The sequence below is a fragment of the Mustela nigripes genome, chromosome 7, assembly GCF_022355385.1.
Source record: "Mustela nigripes isolate SB6536 chromosome 7, MUSNIG.SB6536, whole genome shotgun sequence".
Classification (NCBI taxonomy): Eukaryota; Metazoa; Chordata; class Mammalia; order Carnivora; family Mustelidae; genus Mustela; species Mustela nigripes.
The window spans coordinates 94,622,881-94,642,645 of record NC_081563.1 but is presented as its reverse complement, the minus strand read 5'-3'; the positions used below and the strand labels follow the sequence as shown (position 1 = coordinate 94,642,645).

Here is a 19,765-nt window from a genome sequence, read left to right as displayed (position 1 = left end):
GTGGCCATATGTAAGTGTACTAACTTCTGGGAGGCCACAGGAGTGGGGCAACAGCTGTGGGGAGGAGTTTATGCCTGATGCAAGAGGGGCCTGAGGTACAAGACTGCTCCCTGTGCAATATCGTGCCTGCCCTTTGGGTGGATTCCTCAGCTTGGGTCTGACCTCATGCCTGCCAGCCCAGGGCACTCAGTCCAACCACCCCATCAGCACATGTGGTGACCTGCAGCCCTACCTGGTCCTGGGGTTCTCTGAGGGCTCTCCTGGGACTCTCCTGACAGGCTTAGCTGGCCTCTTCCGCTACTCAGAGGGCAGCAGGTCACCTTCAGTTTGGTCCCATGAAGACTGCGGTGGGCATTTGTAAATAAATGTTTTACAGCTTTTGCTCTCCACTCTTAAAGGTCCTTGTATAAGTGGACCTGCGCAGTCAAACCCATGTTGTTCAAGGGTCAGTTGTACATCTTATCACCTTTAGACTTACAGTAGTTTAATTTATAGCACCTTTACCGCTACATAGCTTGATTCCCACTTTCCCTTTTCTGTGGTATTGCCGTGATACATATTAGACTTATTAATGTTACAAACCCAACAGTGCATTATTATAATTATGACTATACTATTTACAGGAACTTTCTTAGCCCGTGGCATCTTTGCTCCCACTCCATCTCCATTTGTGCTGTTACTGGGAAATACATTGCACTTACATTACATTGTGTTAGAAGCCTCAGTACATTATATAATAATGTACATTAATGTACATTTAATCCAATTGCTTTTTAAATCAGTTAAGAAAAGAAAGGATTAAAGATATGCGTATTTACCTTTATTGTGTTTACTTCAGCCTATTTTCTTAAGTTGGTTTTGCTATCAACAGATTCTCCCAGTTTTTGTTTATCTGGCAGTCTCCGTTTTTGTTGTTGTTGTTTTGTTTTTTTTTTAATTCTAAGTAGGCTCTGCACCCAGCATGGGGATTGAACTCTTAACCTGAGATTGAGAGTCGAATGCTCTAAGGACTGAGCCAGCCAGTCTCTTCACTTTCATTTCTGAGCAGTAACTTTCCTTGGTTTAAGACTTTTGGCTAACAGGTTTTGCATTCTGGACTTATGTTATCCCATTGCCCTCTCTTGATTCTGTTATTTCTGCTAGGAGCCAGCTGCTGATCTCATTGCAGTTCCCTTGTAAGTGACTCATTTTGTGGATTCTTTTAAAGGTTTCTCATTATCTTTCATCTTTAGCATTTTTACTCTGATGTGTCCATCTGTGGTTCTCTTTATTTTACGTGGTGCTCTTGGAGCTTCTTGCATGTTCAGGCTATTGTTTTTCAATACATTTGGGAATTTTTGGGGTTATCATTTTCTTGAATATTTTTTCTGTTCCTCTCTCCTCTCTCTTAGTAGGTACTCCATTTACATGTGTGTTCATGATTTCATTGTGTCCCATATTCTCTCAGGTTTTCTTTCCTTTTTCTTTTTCTTTTTTTTCTTCTTCTGCTCTTTGGTTTGTGTAATGTCTATTCATCTATCTGAGTTTTCCAATTCTTTTGCTTGTTCAAATCTGTTGGGTGTCTCAGGTGAGGTTTTAAAGTTATTGTTCTTTGCAACTCCAGAATTACAGTGTTTTTATTTTTAATTTTAATTTTAATTTAATTTTCTTAAAGATATTTTTTATTTTTATGTATTTGTTTGACAGACAGAGATCACAAGTATGCAAGGAGGCAGGCAGAGAGAGAGGAAGAAGCAGGCTCTCTACCGAGCAGAGAGCCTGATGCGGGGCTCGATCCCAGGACCCTGAGATCATGACCTGAGCCGAAGGCAGAGGCTTCAACCCACTGAGCCACCCAGGCGCCCCCTAATTTTTATTTTTGTTTACATTCTCTATTTGAAACAGATTGTAATCCTACCTTTTTCCCCTTAGGCATACTTTTATAATAACTACTTTAAAATCTTTTCTGTTCATTATGAAATCTGGATATGTATATATGGTTTTTGTTGCTTGTCTTTTTCTGGTCTGTGGTTTATTCTTTTCTGTTTTTCTACATATCTAGTAGATTTTTGATGCAAACAGGATATTTTAGATAATATACTGTAGCACTTCTGGGTACTGGTGCCCCCTCCCTGCCCCACTCCAGGGCTTGTTATGTGTTCCTAGTTTACTTACTGGTTAGATTAGTGTAGTGAACTACCTTTCTTTCTCACTGTGTTACATGGCTCTAAAAGATCAGATGCCTCCTTAGGGAGGTATAGTTTTGGGCCTGCCCATAGCCATCCTGGGATGACCTGTGGTACAGGTAGGGGGCTCTCTCCCACTTTCTCTGATCACACCCAGCCGTTCAACTCCGCTAATTTTGGCGCTTTGCTCTTTTGTTTTCATTATTGCCCTGGGACATAAGTTTCTCTATAGACAATCCAGTCAAACAGGTTCTTTCCAGGGATTACTTTCTGAGGTTAATATGGGGTATTTGTTCCAACCAAACGAAGGTTCCTCCCAGCTATCTTATACCCTGGTTCTCTTCTCAAACTAGCTGGCTGGGGAATCTAACTAAGGGAATCTAAAACTGAGTTCTGTAGTTTGGTATCTGACTTCAATAGCGGGAACTTTATTTACAGTGGAACCTCAGCTAGGATTCATGATTTTTCTAATGCTGCTGTTAAATATTAGGCAGGCTTAAGCAGAACTGCATCTACTTAGCTATTACTAAAAGTAGTGGTTTCTGCCTCACGTTTGAGGAGCCAGAAAGCCTTGTAAGGTTAAGTAGAACAGTAAGTTGGTGTGAAATTAATTTTGAGTGGTTTATGTTAAAACCTGTGGAGTATCTTTTTTTTTTTTTTGAGGTTTTATTATTTTTTGGCAGAGACACAGTGAGAGAGGGAACACAAGCAGGAGAAGTGGGAGAGAGAGAAGTGGGCCTTCCGCATAGCAGGGAGCCTGATGCAGGGCTGGATTCCAGGGCCATGGGATCATGACCTGAGCGGAATGAAGGCAGACACTTAAGGACTGAGCCATCCAGGTGCTCCTGTGGAATATTTTTTTATACATACTCACTATTTGTGTCTTTGTACTATCTTTACTTTTTAAAATATTTTCTTTAGGGACGCCTGGGTGGCTCAGTTGGTTAAGCAGCTGCCTTCGGCTCAGGTCATGATCCCAGCATCCTGGGATCGAGTCCCACATCGGGCTCCTTGCTCAGCAGGGAGCCTGCTTCTCCCTCTGCCTCTGCCTGCCATTCTGTCTGCCTGTGCTCTCTCTCTCTCCCTCTCTCTCTCTGATAAATAAATAAAATCTTAAAAAAAAAAAAAAGAATTTCTATTTAAAAAAAAAAATAAAATATTTTCTTTACCTTGATTGCTTGGGATCTTTATCAAACAAATAGGATGATTTCTCAAACTGCCTATTTGGGATATATATACCCTTTTTTCCATGAAAAGGAGAAGGCTTCTTGCTAGGCAAGAACTGCCTTGACTGCCAGCCTTCTGGGTAGGTGTACTTGTTTCTCTGGGACAAGTGAGTCAGCCTGGGTACTGCACTGCCTTTCCTCCTCAAGCACCCATCTTCCTTGGTCCCTGTGGGGCCTGAGTGGTAAGGAAGGGGGAGAATGCAGGGTACTGACTCTCCTGGCTGTTAGTGCTGCTGGTGCTGATGGGTTATCCAGAAGCTGACCCTTGAGTCCCTCTCTGGGTCTGGAGACCTTTTGTGTTTACCCACTTCTTGGCAGGAAAGCTCCTGTCTGCATGTTTTAGTTGTCAGATGTTCTAGTTTTCCACATTTCAGATATCCCTCACAAGTTTTCAGCCACAGAGAACTCTGGTTTTCTGTCACAGATTCTGAGTTGTGGATGTTTGTTTGTTGTTAGTCTCATGGTCTTGGGTTAGAAAGGGAAGCCTGCAGTGTATGCTCCGTCTATCATTTGGAAAACCCAAAAGATAATTTTCATTAATTGATTTTGGGGTTCAGAGTGGCTCCTTTTATCTGCCCTTTGATTAAGATCTCTCTTTAACCAGCAAGAGACACGTTGGCATTGTATTTGGCAAGGCTTTTAAGGAGTGAATTCCTTTGTTGAGCATCAAAGTCTTCTCTTGAAGAAACTCTAAATTTGTGTAATTAGCATGTTGAATATATCTGCAGTAATTCTGAGAGGAAAATATATTCACAGTCTTCTTACTGGAAATTCCTGGAATGCCCTCTTTATTTCCCCAAAATTAATGCCACCCTCCCACCTGCCCCTCCTCCCCCGCTTCCCCGAAACATGCTTCATTTTCTAGGTAGTATAAATAGAAATTCTCATGCAGCTATATACTCAGCATTCATTGAGGAGCTGCAATATGCCTAGTGGTGTACTACGGACAAAGGGCAGAGGCTATTGCAAGCCAGTGGCCTCCTGTTTTTGTACACACAGTTAAATTGGAACACATTGGCTATGAAGCCATATTGTTTATGGCTGCTTTCACTCTGTAAAAGCAGATATGAGTTATTGCAACTGATATCATATGGCCAAGTCTAAAATATTTTTAACCTGATTTCCTGGGGAATGTAAAAATGGTGAGTCTTGATTCACCTGAGAGTGGTATCTGGCTTCATGCAGAGAAAGAAATGTGTGGACTTTGGAGTGTAGAGGCTAGATGGAGAGGTTATAGCTGACTGCCTTTGTAGAGTTTGTTTTTGTTTTTTGAGGGGAGAGTTTATCAGGTGGTTCTCTATTGAAATAGACGCCACCAAAATTGACCTCTTACTTTCCTTACCATTTTTATCGTATTCATTCTGATCAGGCCCTTTTTCCTGATACACAAGTATATGTGTACAGAGCAGTATCTGAAAGCTGCTGCTCTCTCTGTTCCTTCCTTAAATCCCTTTTGTGATTGTCTTGTCTCGCAATTATAAATGTACATTAAAATGCAGTCTCATTTCTTTCCCTCTCTCAGAGATAACAACCAGGGTCTCAAAATTGTTCCCTTGCTTTTCTTCTTATGCATTCACTGTGTATGTTGTACTCAGCCCTGAACAATACCTGTTATTATTTTTTTTTTTGTTTTAGAACTTTCTATAAATGGTACTGTTTCTATTCTTCTGAAGCTTGGTGGATTTTGGTTTTGTTTTTTGTTTATCTGTTTTTGGCTCAGTATAAATATATTTGTGACTGTCCTTTATTTCTTTGACTCTCCCTTGTGTCTGACATTCTGGTATATGACATCCACAGTTTAACATTAATCCATTCTGTGGGCTCTTTTTCCCACTAATTAAGTTGACCTTTCAATTTTTTTTTAATAGTCTTACTGAAATGTAGTTTATATGCCGTAAAATTTGCCTGTTTAAAATGTACAATTCAGTGGCTTGTATACAGAGTTGTTACCACTACCTAATTTTAGAACATTTTATCACTCCCAAAGAAATGTTGCACCCATTTGCATTCATTTCCTATTACTTTTCTCCTCCCCCACCCCCAGATTGAAACTCATCTGTTTCTATCTCTATAGATTTATCTATCCTGGATTTTTCATATAAATGGAATCTTCTGTGGTCTTTGGTGACTGGCTTTCATTTAAAATGTTTTTGAGGCTCATCCATGATGTACGTGATGGCTTTTAAGTTCACAATGTTTTGCTGTTACAAATGATGCTTTTAGGGCGCCTGGGTGGCTCAGTGGGTTAAGCCGCTGCCTTCGGCTCAGGTCATGATCTCAGAGTCCTGGGATCGAGTCCCGCATCGGGCTCTCTGCTCAGCGGGGAGCCTGCTTCCTCCTCTCTCTCTCTCTCTGCCTACTTGTGATTTCTCTCTGTCAAATAAATAAATAAAATCTTTAAAAAAAAAAAAACAAATGATGCTTTTATATGCTTTATGGGAACTTTTTTTTTAATGACTTACTGACAGTAAAAATTTAGTCTCATATTCTTATTATTCACTGAAGCTCTGGAAGAAAAAACAAAGGTAATATTCATTACAAAAATAAAATTGAGGAGTGTCTGGGTGGCTCAGTCAATGAAGTTCCTGCTTTCAGCTCAGGTCATGATCCCAGGGTCCTGGGATTGCTCCCTGCTAGTGGGCAGTCTGTTTCTCCCTCTCCTGCCCCTCCTCCTACTTGCGCGCGTGCCTTCTCTCTCTCTCTCAAGTAAATAAATGCAGAAGGAGAAGCAGTTAGTTTTCTGAGGGATGTGTATGAAGAGTTATAAAATGAGTGACATTTGATTTCAGTCTAGACTGTGGAAAATCAGCAAGGTTTCAGAAGGTGGATGTGGGCAGGAAGGAGAAACTACACAGAGGCAGGAGATGGAAGAGGGTTTTCTAGGAACTTAGAAGAGATAGGGTTGGCCTGAATGATACTGTGGTGGGCCAGAAGGCTAGTAAGGGTCAGTCTTTGAGGCAAGTGATGATGCAGTGATGGTCATAGCAGTGGGACTGAGGAAATGAAGTGGAGAGGCCTTTTTTTCAGGTTAGATTGATGGACTTACTGATAATGGGTTGGGGGCAGAGAAGAATTCTAAGATGATTCCCATGGTTTCTCACTTGGACAACTGAACAATTTGAGATTTTGATAAATATCCTTCACATAGTTGAGATTAACTTGTGTTGAAAACTATCCACTTTCCACAGTTCAGATATCTGCATTAGTTTGCTTTAAGGAGGAAAATCTTTTCTTACCTTATAGTTTAAAGATGGCTTAAACTGTTTTACTTCCAGTTCAGAAGTGAAATGGGTTTATACTGAGCCTAGGATATTTTAGACATGAACAATCAAACTATTATTGTCACTTTTCTCGTAGCCAAAAGAATGCAATGGTGTAAAGATCCCTGTTGATGCCAGTAAACCAAATCCAAATGATGTGGAGTTTGATAATCTGTATTTGGATATGAATGGAATCATCCATCCCTGTACTCATCCTGAAGACAAGTACGTAATCCATTTTTGTCACTGATAGCAGAAGTTACAGGGGAGTATTGTATTCTGTTATGTTGTTTGTTTGTCCTTATAGACCAGCACCAAAAAATGAAGACGAAATGATGGTTGCAATTTTTGAGTACATTGACAGACTTTTCAATATTGTAAGACCAAGACGACTTCTATACATGGCAATAGATGGAGTGGTAAGTGCTAAGAAAAAGTTAGCTTATAATCCGCTGTTTTTGTTTTTGCTGTGTTCCCGAGTGTCTAGAGTTAAAGTCAACTAAATAACGAAAATGTTGACTGTGGTGAAATTGAGAAAGGCAGCCTGATTCTTCAGTCATGCATTCAGACATTTCTTGTACCTGTTTTGTGCCAAATATTGTGAGATACTGGGGATAATGGTGACTGCCCTTTCTTTTGAAGGGCTTAAAATGAGCAAGGTAGTTACTCGTGGGCTTTATAGGTATTAGATAACACGTGCACAGTACTGAGGGAAGAGGAAATCAGTGCTACTAAGGGAGCTAAGAGATAGGAGGTGACTTTTGTCCCATTTCTTGAAGCATAAAGAATAATGGGAGATTGGTGGGCAGTGGAGGGGGATCAGATAGATAGGAAGAGTGAAGAGCTTCTGGATTTCTCAAATGGGCCCAGTAAATATACTTCCCATGCCTTTGACCACACTAACACATTTGAGCAATTACAGTTGTTTTAGATTGGAAGGGGAAGTAGAGCAATGTCTTGAGAAGGCTTTATTGCCATGCTTAAGAGTTTGTATTTTCTCCTATGGGCAGTGACTAGTCCTCAGAATACTTTAAGAGGGCAATAATTTACTGACCTAGGGTGATATGTCCCATATCAACTAGCTTAGCTTATAAATAACCAGCAAACTATATATCAGCATTCAAGGAAAATTAAGGTAAATCATAACCCTTAAATTTATTTAGCTATACACAAACAGATTATCTTTCTTTTAGATTTAGTAATCCTAGTGGCTAATAGAATGATTTTAAAAATCTAGAAGATTAATTTTTCTGTGAGGTTCTCTTTATACAATGAAAAATCATAGTTACTTGATAACTTGGTAAGTTGCAGTTGAAGTGCAGTGAAGAATAGAGGGAACAGGAATATTTTATTTGGTGCTTATTTCCATTCATATTAGTGAAAGGTCTTGGAGAAAATCTGTCACTTTACATCCAGTGTTCCCTTACTGCTAGATCAAGTATAAACTGTATGCATACCTGTATGAGCGTCTGTATGTCTGTCTGTCTGTATGCTCAGGTGCGTAGCATGTTTTTGTTGAAATAGATGTGTGGATCAAAGAACATGGTACTTGAAAGAGTTAGGTTAGGTGGTCTTATTTTATAGGAAAAGGAACTATTTAAAAGAGAATTTAAAATAACTTATTTTATGTAGACAGGATGCTTGAATCCCTTCCAGTTCCAAAACTCAGTTCAGGAATTTCAAAATCTTAGAGTCCAGTTCATTTCATTCAAGCTTATCTAGTGATTTTAAATTATATTTGGTCAGAGTAATTCAAAAGTATTTTCAGTTAAAACCTTGTTCCCTTTCTAGTTGCTTTGCTTTCTTGTAGAGACAGAGTGGTTATTGTGGGACATACAATATAGAAGTACCTTGAAGTCCTACAGATTAAGAAGTTGTTTTCTTTAGTTTTTATGGGACATGGTGAATCTCGTTTGGAGACCATTCTTCCTTTTAGGCATGGACATAAGGTCTTCTTGATCCTGGTTCTGTGCTAGTATCTATTCATTTTATGCTGGCTGGGTGTTTGAGTAAAGTGAGCTGTCCTTGGGTGCCTTGAAGCACCATAGCCCAGTAGAAATGGCTTTGGATTGTGGGCTCTATAGTATTAAGTGGCTTGTTAGGATGTTTGTCCATTTTACCTGTCACTCATGTACATGACTGAGGCCAGCTTTTAAGGTCTTCATCCAAATTTAAGTTCTCAGGATTTATTGTCATGAAAAGATTATTAGATATATTAGATATTAGGCATATTACTTTTCCATTTTAGTGTATTATTTTTAAAAGAACAACTAATTGAAAATAATGGATAGATTTTATTACATGTATTTTGAATGGTATGGTATGACTATCTAATAATGTTTTCAGGCACCACGTGCTAAAATGAACCAGCAGCGTTCCAGAAGGTTTAGAGCATCAAAAGAAGGAATGGAAGCAGCAGTGGAGAAGCAGCGAGTCAGGGAAGAAATATTGGCAAAAGGTAAATAATGCGCATCTTGAACTTGGACTTCTTAAGAAATGTATATAGAAAGAGGGAGAGGTGTCCGCTTTCTGTCATAGTAGGTATGGTTTTAATTTAATTGGGATCTAGAATATCTAAGGAAAATTTATGTTCACTGTCCAAAAGTAGTTAATGGAATCCTTTGTTCCCACTAACAAGCTTTTCTTTTCCCAGCTCTGTAGTAGAAGGGAAACCTAGGAATAAAAGGAGGGAATTCTGGTAGGGAGAGCTGTTTGGCAGCCCCTTTCAAGGCAAGTGCAGCTCTTCAGCTCACTTTGATGTATCTGTAAAGGAGGAATATATTAAGAGTGCCTCTTACTTTTCTTTTCAATGGGGCCTGTTAGAAAGCTACAATTCCGTAAACATTTTCCTTAAATCAGTCTGAGTAGCTTGCTTATTACTTTCCCTTAGAACTCAAAGGTCTGTAAAAGGAGGCCCAGGATGACGTGATCCATATCTTCAGGCTTTCACTAAAGTCAGACACACTTCAATAGAAGAGTATGCAGCAGGCACGAAGGCAGTGAAGTACCCAGGGTTCCCTTGACTTGGGGAAATTGTGGGGTGTGATCATCTTTGCAGTTCCCCAGAGCTTGAAATTCCTGTTGGATAAATAGGTGGACCTTGATCAAGTCTCAGAGGGACGGAAGGTCAGGGAGTCCAGATACTCCATGGGACCAGTTCTCTCCTAAGACGCTTCTGTCTGTGAGATGGGGTGTTTTAGTGGCAGGGTGATTTGTTTGGTGTTTTGTTACAAGGTCAGTACGATAGACCAGAAAAGCAACAATTTATTGGCTCAAGATATTGTACTTTGCAGGTAAAAGGATACCATAGTGTAGTCAACTCAGGCCTACAATTAGGATACATTTTCTGTTTTAATTTGCTAGAAGCGTGCGACTATATATTTACTTTAGCTGCAGCTCATAATGCGCTTAAGGCCTGTTTGTACTTACAAAAGATAATCTTTGATTTTAAAGAGGTCTTCTTTCTTGAAGATATTTTGAAATATATTTGTCTTTAAAAAAGCTAATCAGTGATATAGAGAACAAATAGGACTTTTATATCACAGCTGGTGATTTTGTTTCTTATCATATAAGGCTGTAATAAACTTGGCAGTTTATAGGCACCTGGGTGGCTCAGTGGGTGTATCTTTCTTTGGCTCCGGTCATGATCTTAGAGTTCTGGGATTGAGCCCCGTGTCGGCCTCCCTGGTCGAGGGGAAGTCTGCTTGGTCTTCTTCCTTTCCTTCCACTCGTTCGTGAGCACACACATGCGTGCCCTCTCTCTGTCTCAAATAAATAAAAATCTTTAAAAAACAAAAAACTCAGCACTTTAATTTTGTTTTTCTAAGATACCTTTACCTCAGGAATTACTATCCAAAAGAAAACTCCTAAATTGTGTATGTGTGTGTATGTGTATGTGTGTTCTGCTGCAGAGGGCATTATGAAGAATATCATAATTTCCATATTTCTGTGTAACTATAGTATCTTTTGTATACCATATATTGTTTGATGGTCATGTTAAAGCTTATATTAAATTTGAGAGGATGACTCTTATTTTCTTTCCCAGAGGGGGAGCATTTGTTCCTCAGGTGACAGTATTTCCCTTTCTTTTGTATTTGGACTTGTTTTGTTGTTCTGGCTTAATACTGAGTAATTTACCTGACTTTTTATGGAGAGAACAAAACATTGCCTCTTTTTCCTTTAGGTGGCTTTCTTCCTCCAGAAGAAATAAAAGAAAGATTTGACAGCAACTGTATTACACCAGTAAGTAGTCTCATACTTTGCCAGCTATTGCTAACTCCTAAATGGTAGGTTAATTTATTTCTTTCTATCATTTTAGGGAACTGAGTTCATGGACAATCTTGCTAAATGCCTTCGCTATTACATAGCTGATCGTTTAAATAATGACCCTGGGTGGAAAAACTTGACAGTAAGTTTCACATTTTGGTACTTCAGAAAGATAAGGGTGATTATTTTAGGCTGTACTTTGATATGACTGATACCCCATAAAATGCTAGTTGACTGTCAGAAGAAAGAGAAGCTTCCAGGTTATTAGAGATGGGATGCCCTGCATGGTCCAGTTTTAGGCTGCTGAATTTTCTCTCAGTGCCAATTTTGTCTTCTTACCATCACTTTGAAGCTATAAAACAGGACCCATGATTTAAAAATATATATATAATATTTTATATTACATTTAAATATGTATATATAGGAAAGTAAATTTTAAATGAAAATTTCTACTGTTAGAAATTGAAATAGAGCCAGATTAAAGTCATGGGGCTGTCTTTAAAGAATAGCTGTGTTCTCCTACGTGTTTAAGTAAAATTGTATTGTACTTTCATGTAATTTTAAATTCAAAGCTTGTTGGGGCACCTGGGTGGCTCAGTCAGTTAAGCATCTGCCTTCTGCTCAGGTCATGGTCTTGGGGTCCTGAGATCACGCCCCTCATTGGGTTCCGTGCTAGGTGGGGAATTTGCTGCTTTTTTTTTTTTTTAAGATTTTATTTTTTTGTTTGACAGAGAGAAATCACAAGTAGACAGAGAGGCAGGCAGAGAGAGAGAGAGGGAAGCAGGCTCCCTGCTGAGCAGAGAGCCCGATGCGGGACTCGATCCCAGGACCCTGAGATCATGACCTGAGCCGAAGGCAGCGGCTTAACCCACTGAGCCACCCAGGCGCCCCGGGGATTTTGCTTCTCCCTCTCCCCCTTCCCTTGCTCATGTGTGCTCACTCTCTCACTCAAATAAATAATAAAAATAAAAAATAAATAAATTCAAGGCCTATTTTGCTATAAACTAGATATGTAAATTATATTTAATGGGTATTTTTTATTGATTACTCCCAGGGTTTATGTAGTTTGGGGCTATATCTTTGGGTAGCAGTGAGTATACTAGAAAGTGATTAGTTCTTCTGGCTAAATTTGACTGAAACGTTTCATTTTTTTTCTATTCCTGTAGTAAATTAACCAGTGAAACTAATTTTGGTGTTTAACACGTACCTTATGAAACATTTCTAATAAATAACACTGTCTTAATGGAATTATCCTAATTTATTTTAAGTTGTTCAGTTTTGTTGATTTTTGTGCTAGAAAATTGGGGATGCACTGACAGTGTTAAAAACTGTTTTGATAGGTTATTTTATCTGATGCTAGTGCTCCTGGTGAAGGAGAACATAAAATCATGGATTATATTAGAAGACAAAGAGGTAAAATTCCCTTACAAATATTTATTATATCTTCTATTTAAAAAGTCAAGCCATTATATAGGAAATATTTGGTAGAATGTGATATTCCTGGGCTGTAAAATACATTTATATAAATACAATGTATCTTTCTCCCATCTTTAGCCCAACCTAACCACGACCCAAATACTCATCATTGCTTATGTGGAGCAGATGGTAAGTTTCTTCTTACCATTTGATTTGATGCTCTTGGATTAAACCATAGCTAATTGATGGTTTCGTGTGTAGTAGTGGATTATTCCTGGTTTCTTGGAAATTCTAATATATCTTGCTCATTTTATGTTTGAGAAGGAATTGGTATTAAGGTTAATCTGTGATTCATGTTCATTTATCTTAAATTTTAAAAATATTTTTCAACCTTTTGATATTGCATACCTTTAAGTTGGAAGATTTTCGTTGCCCATGTGTCTGGAGGACAGCTTGTTGCTTGAAAACTAAAAAATTTTAGGTTTTTTAGCCTTATCACCTTTATTTATGTGCTTGTTTCGGCTTTACTTTGTGTTGTATCTTGTGTCACAGTGGTGTCCTTTATCATTGGTTGTGGTAGGGTCTTCTCAGAGTGTTCACTGTTCATTGTTTTATCCTTGTTGGTTGGTAGCTGATCTCATTATGCTTGGCCTTGCTACACATGAACCCAACTTTACCATCATTAGAGAAGAATTCAAACCAAATAAACCCAAACCATGTGGACTTTGTAATCAGTTTGGGCATGAGGTCAAAGACTGTGAAGGTTTGCCAAGAGAAAAGAAAGGAAAGGTAGGAACTTTGAAATGGTAATTGCCTCACATTCAAATTTTTTCTGTTTTATTTTTTGTTTTGATAAAATACACTTAACATACAATATACTGTTTTAACCATTTATAAGTTTACAGTTTAGTGGCTTTTAAGTATATTCATTCAGATTGTTTCATTTTTAGAATGGATAAAGAGAAGACTGTATTGTATTACCCACTTGCTCTGTTAGCCCTCATAGGAATGTATCTTTCATAGCCCTTTAAAGTGAACACACATTCAAAAGCATGCATGCACTTGTCTTTCACCTCTGACTTCTGATACAGCTTATGTCTACATGAAGCTTAGGTCTCCTAGTTAGTAATGCCTCTTGCACATGATTTGTTTGTAGAAGTATTTGTTTCAAATGATTATTTTTCTTTACAACAATATAAATAAAATACATTAATTTGCTTGATACTTTTAAGTTACTCCTAGTTCCTATATATTTTGGGTTCACTTGATTATATCCAGCTCCCTTTGAGTGTGTTTTCATCTGGTTAAGAATATGGTGCCTCTTTAAAAGACATGCTGAGTGGGGAAAAAAGGTAATAAATACACTGTATATTCATAGAGAAGGGTCTAGAATTATATACCTTGAAATTTAATATTGGCTGGATGTAAGTCAGGGGTTGGCAAACTACAGCCCCAGCCCCCCAGATTTGACCAGTGAGCTAAAAATGGTATTTATGTTTTGAAAGAGTTGTAACAGCAAAACAAAACATGAAAGAATATGCAACAGAGACCATATGTGTCTCCAAAAAGGCTAAAATGTTTACTATCTAGCCTTTTACAAAAAATATTTGCTGATCCCTGGTCAGGTATGATTGGGATTATGGATAATTTTCTATTTTTAAAATGGTTTGGGGAGTTCTCTTTTTTTTTTTTTTTTTTGGTAGTTCTTATAATATTAAAACGGATTTTGCTTTAGAGAAATTCACAATATTTACTTCACTGGAAAAAGTTACAGGGTTTAAAGTAGACTTGTTTAATCTTGACTCCCCTTTCCTGCAGCATGATGAACTGGCAGATAGTCTTCCTTGTGCAGAAGGAGAATTTATCTTCCTTCGTCTTAATGTTCTTCGTGAGGTATGTAGTAATAAACATGGGGATCAGTTCTCTAAAGCAGGGTGGCTTTTGATAACTTACAATGGCAACGTTCCTTCTTGGTTGTAGTATTTGGAAAGAGAGCTCACCATGGCCAGCCTGCCGTTTACATTTGATGTTGAGAGGAGTATTGATGACTGGGTCTTCATGTGCTTCTTTGTGGGAAATGACTTCCTTCCTCACTTGCCATCATTAGAAATTAGGTACGTGTGTTTGTATGGGTTTTCAAACTAGTGTTTTAGCCTTCTTGCCTTTATAGTACACACTGGTCCTAATGCGTAATATTTGTTTCCTGGTGGCAGGGAAGGTGCAATTGACCGTTTGGTTAACATATACAAAAATGTGGTACACAAAACTGGGGTAAGTTAACTCTTGAATAATTTCAAAACAGAAGTATTTGCTTTTATTAGAAGATCATTTTACATGTATTTTATCACTTACAGGGTTACCTTACAGAAAGTGGTTATGTCAATCTGCAAAGAGTACAGATGATCATGTTAGCAGTTGGTGAAGTTGAGGATAGCATTTTTAAAAAGAGAAAGGATGATGAGGTAAAGTGTTTCTATTGCAGTAGCTAAATTGCTCCTGTCTCTAATAGGCTGTGATGATCTTGTGATTGTACTTTTAACCTCTTTGAGTGCGTTGTTATATCATTATAGTGTATCTAACACCAATGTAATCATGAGTGGTCAGTGCTTTGATTATTTTATAAAGGTGGTGATGCTTGCTGTGTGGAACTATGTATTGCACACTGTGTGGTTGGTTGTAATTTTTTTCTCTCTTCATAATCTTAATAAAGATAAAAATCCAAACACCTGTCTAATCAGTAGGCTGTGAGATGCGGGTGCCAAGGCCAGATGAATCCTGGGATTGAACTTGTGGCTGCCATGTTTTATAGGAAATATTTATGCCCTGGAAGATAGTTTCAGACTTAGCAGTTCTCTACTCTGGTAGTAGAGTATAGGGGGTCAGGGTTGGATTGCATCAGCCAAGGCAGCGGGTTGCAGCTCTGAGTAGGAAATTTAATACATGAAAGAAATAAAATAACAAAGCACTTGGAAATGATTACATATAATAGGATGAGTACTTGGTGAGAAGTTCAGGTTTCTGACTTGGGTAGTTGGGAGATTGCTGGTTCCATTCACTGAGATAGTAAGCGCTTAGGGTAGAGCAGGTTGAGGTGGGGGACAAGGTAGAATTAGAGTTTAATTTTGGAGATACTAAGTTTGAGATGCCATATGGCAACATTGGAGAGAAGAAAGTCCATGAAGCAGTTAGATGGGTTTGTGTAATGCTCAAGCAGAAGTCTTTTGAAAGGAGATTTGAGAACCCTTAGTAGAGGGTAGGTACTTCAAGCTGTCAGTGTGAACTTGGAAGTCCCTGGGACCCTGTGTGTAGTGAAAGTGCCTCCAATAGAAACGTTGAGAAACATGGACATTTATGGAAAAAGAGGAGCTGGTTGTAGAGAGATGGGAGGAAATCCCTGAAGAGAGAAGCCATTGGTGCTCTCTTGTCTTGTCAGGGCAAGATGGACAGGCCCCTAGTACATGGCCAGAGGTTCGGAGGCTCTGGGGAGTCAGTGGGTGGAGGGGCAGTAGCCTGGAGCCAAAGCAGGGTGGAGGTTGATTGTGGGAGAGGGTCAAAGGAGGCAAGAAGTGGGTAGAATTAACAGATAGTGCTTCTTAGAGAGTGAAGGAAATCCTTAAACTGATCTTAACAAAAAATTCATATGCCTATTTTGTGCAAATATTGCTACTTTACTTCATAATTTTCTTAAGATTAAAACATATCATTTTTTTATATTTTCTTCAACTTTGTGTACTATTGCTAGTGGTCTCTTTCTTAGAACTTTCAGTACCATTTTATGTAACAGAGTGAGTGGACTGTAATTCTTTCCAAAACCTTTGGTTCTTGGTAATCCACTATGGCAGCAAGAATTTTTTACAAGAATTTTTTTTTTAATGTTTTTTCCAATAACATAACTGACTTTGTCTGGGATATCAAATGTCTATCAGTGTAGCCATTTTGAACTGAGACTTCAACAAGTGGAGTTGGTTCTTGCATTTATGCTTAAGAAAAAAACTATACGCATGTACTGTGTACTACTTGATATAAAAACCTTAGAACAGCCCTTTTATGTGGCTTTAGCAGACTCTGTACTAATAAATATTGGTGATATTTGGCATTAGAGAAGGATGTATGAGATTTGATAGGTACCAAAGTGCTTCAGGCTTAAGTAATATGGTTTCCAACTGGACTAGCAGAGAGGGCATTTTAAAGCTCTTTGGATCTTTTTTGGTGTTCTGACATCATAATGATGTCTATCAGCAAGGTTGGGCATTGATAGAAATATATGAACCTTCAGAAATTCAACGTAAAATTATCTACGTTTATGTGTTTTCCTGGAAACTGTCTGTGGCATTTGACCAATTTCCAAAGGAGTTCATAGCACAAAATAGTAGAAAAGGAATTTGTTATTAAAACTGAGTGATGCTTTTTATATTATAAGCTTTGATGTTTGCCCTTTGTCTTGCAAATGTCCTTCATTTATCCAGTAAACATTTATTGTTTCTCGTGTGCCAGATAGTATTCTGAGTGTCATTGATATAAAAGAAAAACAAAAATGCAGACAAAAATTCCTGACCTCATGGAGCTTACATTCTTCCTGAAATGGACAATAAGCACAAAAACTGAGTGAATTGTGTACTGTGTTAGAGTGATGAGTGCTGTGAAGAAAATTAAAGCAGGTGAAGAAATATCTGGGAAGGTGAAGATGTTGTGATTCTAGAAAAGGTGATTAGCGAAGGCCTCACCAACAGATGACTTTGAATAAAGACCTGGAGAATATGAAGAAGTAAACCATGTAGGTGTTTGCAAGAAGAGCATTTCAGGCAGAGTGAATAGCCAGTGCAGAGGCTCTAGGGCATGTACCCAGGATATTGACTATATGGAGGCAAAGATGGAAGCCAAGAGCCCAGTTAGGAAGCTCTTTAGCAGCCATTCAAGGGAGCCAGCATGGTGGCAGTGAAAATGATAAGAGGTAGTTAGATTTTAAATATGTTTTGATGGTTAAACTACTGGATTAGCTAATAGATTCAATGCTGGTTTGATGACTCCACGGCATTTTGTCTGAGCAGTTGAAAAATGATCTGAGCAACTGATGAAGAAGACTGGGAGGTGCTGAGTTGGGGGTGGGGATTCCATTTTGGGCACATTAAGTTTGAGACAGCCAATTGGAGATGTTGAATGAGGAGAGGTCCCGGTTAGAGACTCATCACTATATAGATATAGATGGTGTTTAAAGCTATGAGACTAGATGATTACTCTTATAAGAGTAGAAGTCTAAGTATTAGGCACAGAGGAACACTAACATTGAGAGGCTGGGGAGTCATGGAGCAAAGGCATACAGCAAGAGTGAAAAAAGAGAACCAGGTGAGTGTAGTGGTTTTGAAGCCAAGAAAAGAGCGTGATTCAAGACCAAAGAGTCATGGTCAGATAAGGACTGAAAACTGACTAATGGCTTTCACTGTCTGCAGCTTGTTGGTACCCTAGATAAGGAATATTTCAATTAAAGATAGAGGGAAAAGCTTGATTAAAGAAATTGGTGGATTTCATATCTTAGTAGGTTTTAGGGTAGCCATTCACCATATATCCAACATTCAGCCTTTCTTCTGGAAGAAAGTATACCTTTCAGACCTTAAGTAAGGGTGTTATTTTGCATTTGGCATTACTGACCTGAAAGGGATAGAAGTCCAGCTAGTCAGGTGGCAGCCAGTATAGTACCTACTGGCCCTTGTTTTGGGCTATTGTAGGACCTTAGTTGCTCCAGTGCCTTGATACTCAAGGAATCTTGGGCATGGAAGGAGTGCTTTCTGGGACCAGGGAGGCCTTTGAATGGCCGAACAGTTAGTGGGAAACAAGATAAGTCCCAAATCTGTTTAATTGAAACCATGACTACATTTTGAATATGAGTGGAGGGGAAGAATCAATACAAACTGGACCCTTTCCTGTGAATTAAGGTAGCTCAGAATGAGCAGTATAAACATCTGAATTTCTTTCCTTTCTTTCATGAGATTGACTTTTTGGACCCCGCAGTTGGGTGGGGGCGGGGGTCATGTTTGCACAGAGCCCCACTTCTCTCTTTACCCACTTGGTGCTGTGGGTGCTACAGAATTAGGAACTATTGAGCCCTCTTTAGGTAACAAATTCATTATTAAATTGTCTTGTTAATTTTTTTTTTTAATGGCTATCTTGGTTATTAACTGTATTCAGCTAAAACTTAAGAATTGTTTTCTTTTATTTGTATCTTCTCCATGTTGGCAGCCTGTTCACTCCAGGGTAAAACCAAGAGTCTTTGTCATGACTCTTGTATTCTTTCATGAAATGATTTCAAAAACTATCTGAAAATATTAAGAGAAACAGTTAAATTACATCTAAACTTCGTTTAGAATGCTCTCTATCCATCTGAAGTTCTGATAAAACACACTTTGAACATATAGTCCTTTGCCTAGTTTAACTATGTACCTACGTTTCTGGGGTCTTCCTTTAAAACCTGAATTGTTTCCCAAATCATTCCTGGTAATGTTTATCTCTGGCACTTTTTGTGTATGTAATATTTGACAGAATATGTGGATTTTATACTTTTAGGACAGTTTTAGAAGACGACAGAAAGAAAAAAGAAAGAGAATGAAGGTGAGTTTTAATTAATTTCATAAGATTGGCAATAGCACAAGTTTACGGTGTGGGAGAAAGATGTTTATTGCAGCAGCTTTATTCCTTATCCTGTAGGAGTTGAATAGGGGTGTAATGTCTACCCAGCTGCCTTCTTGCCCAGAGGAAGAATACTGGTGTCAAGTCTTTTCTAAACTCTGGAGTCTGAAAAGATGCACTTGATGCGTGTGGGGTGCTTAGCTATTTGACTTTTTTTGTGATAATCAGGTATTTTTGCAATAAAAATTGTCAACCCTTTATACAGTCTTTTAAGTTACTGCATTCTGTCTACATCTTTGTCAGATTAATCTTCCTGAAACTCTTGTTTCTTTGTCTGGATATGACAAGCGACTTTGTAGTCCCCTTAGAGCCACTTCTCTCTCAAGCTGGCTTGTGGAGTGTAGTCTGATATGGTCCGATATTAGCCACTGAGCTTTTCTGTGCTGTCCTCTAAATGTACCACATCCCTCCCGACTCAGAGTGTTACCTATATTTGCCAGCTCCGCGTGGAATTCATGACTCCCTCACATCTTAGCTTTTCCACTGGGGCCTCCCTTGAGGCCTTGGCCCTAGTCGAGGATGAGCAGTCCTTTTCTTTGAACTTCACTGCTTCTTGCTTGTGGTATTTGTTTTCTTACCTCATTGCATAATGTTCTATAGTTCCTTCTTTAGTTCTTATTTTTCTTGTCCTAACTGGATTTAAAACTTACAGTATTTCCTTTTATTAGAAGTAAGCAAGTTGGGGAACTTAGAAGGGAAAAAAGTAGAGTTATTTATTGTTACACGTAGTTTCAAAACCAGTTAGGTTGAG

General features: G+C 38.6%; 1 protein-coding gene across 1 annotated transcript in view; it reads left to right on the top strand.

The window, feature by feature from the left end:
- The window catches only part of XRN2 (5'-3' exoribonuclease 2), a 91,362-nt gene that overhangs the window by 24,377 nt on the left and 47,220 nt on the right, over positions 1-19,765 (top strand). Inside the window, exons 2-14 of the mRNA XM_059406443.1 lie at positions 6,749-6,876; positions 6,959-7,070; positions 8,998-9,109; positions 10,835-10,893; positions 10,970-11,059; positions 12,258-12,330; positions 12,472-12,522; positions 12,965-13,122; positions 14,152-14,226; positions 14,314-14,447; positions 14,547-14,604; positions 14,688-14,795; positions 18,892-18,936. Coding sequence (XP_059262426.1) covers positions 6,749-6,876; positions 6,959-7,070; positions 8,998-9,109; positions 10,835-10,893; positions 10,970-11,059; positions 12,258-12,330; positions 12,472-12,522; positions 12,965-13,122; positions 14,152-14,226; positions 14,314-14,447; positions 14,547-14,604; positions 14,688-14,795; positions 18,892-18,936 — 1,203 coding nt within the window. The remainder of the gene's footprint in view (positions 1-6,748; positions 6,877-6,958; positions 7,071-8,997; positions 9,110-10,834; positions 10,894-10,969; positions 11,060-12,257; positions 12,331-12,471; positions 12,523-12,964; positions 13,123-14,151; positions 14,227-14,313; positions 14,448-14,546; positions 14,605-14,687; positions 14,796-18,891; positions 18,937-19,765) is intronic.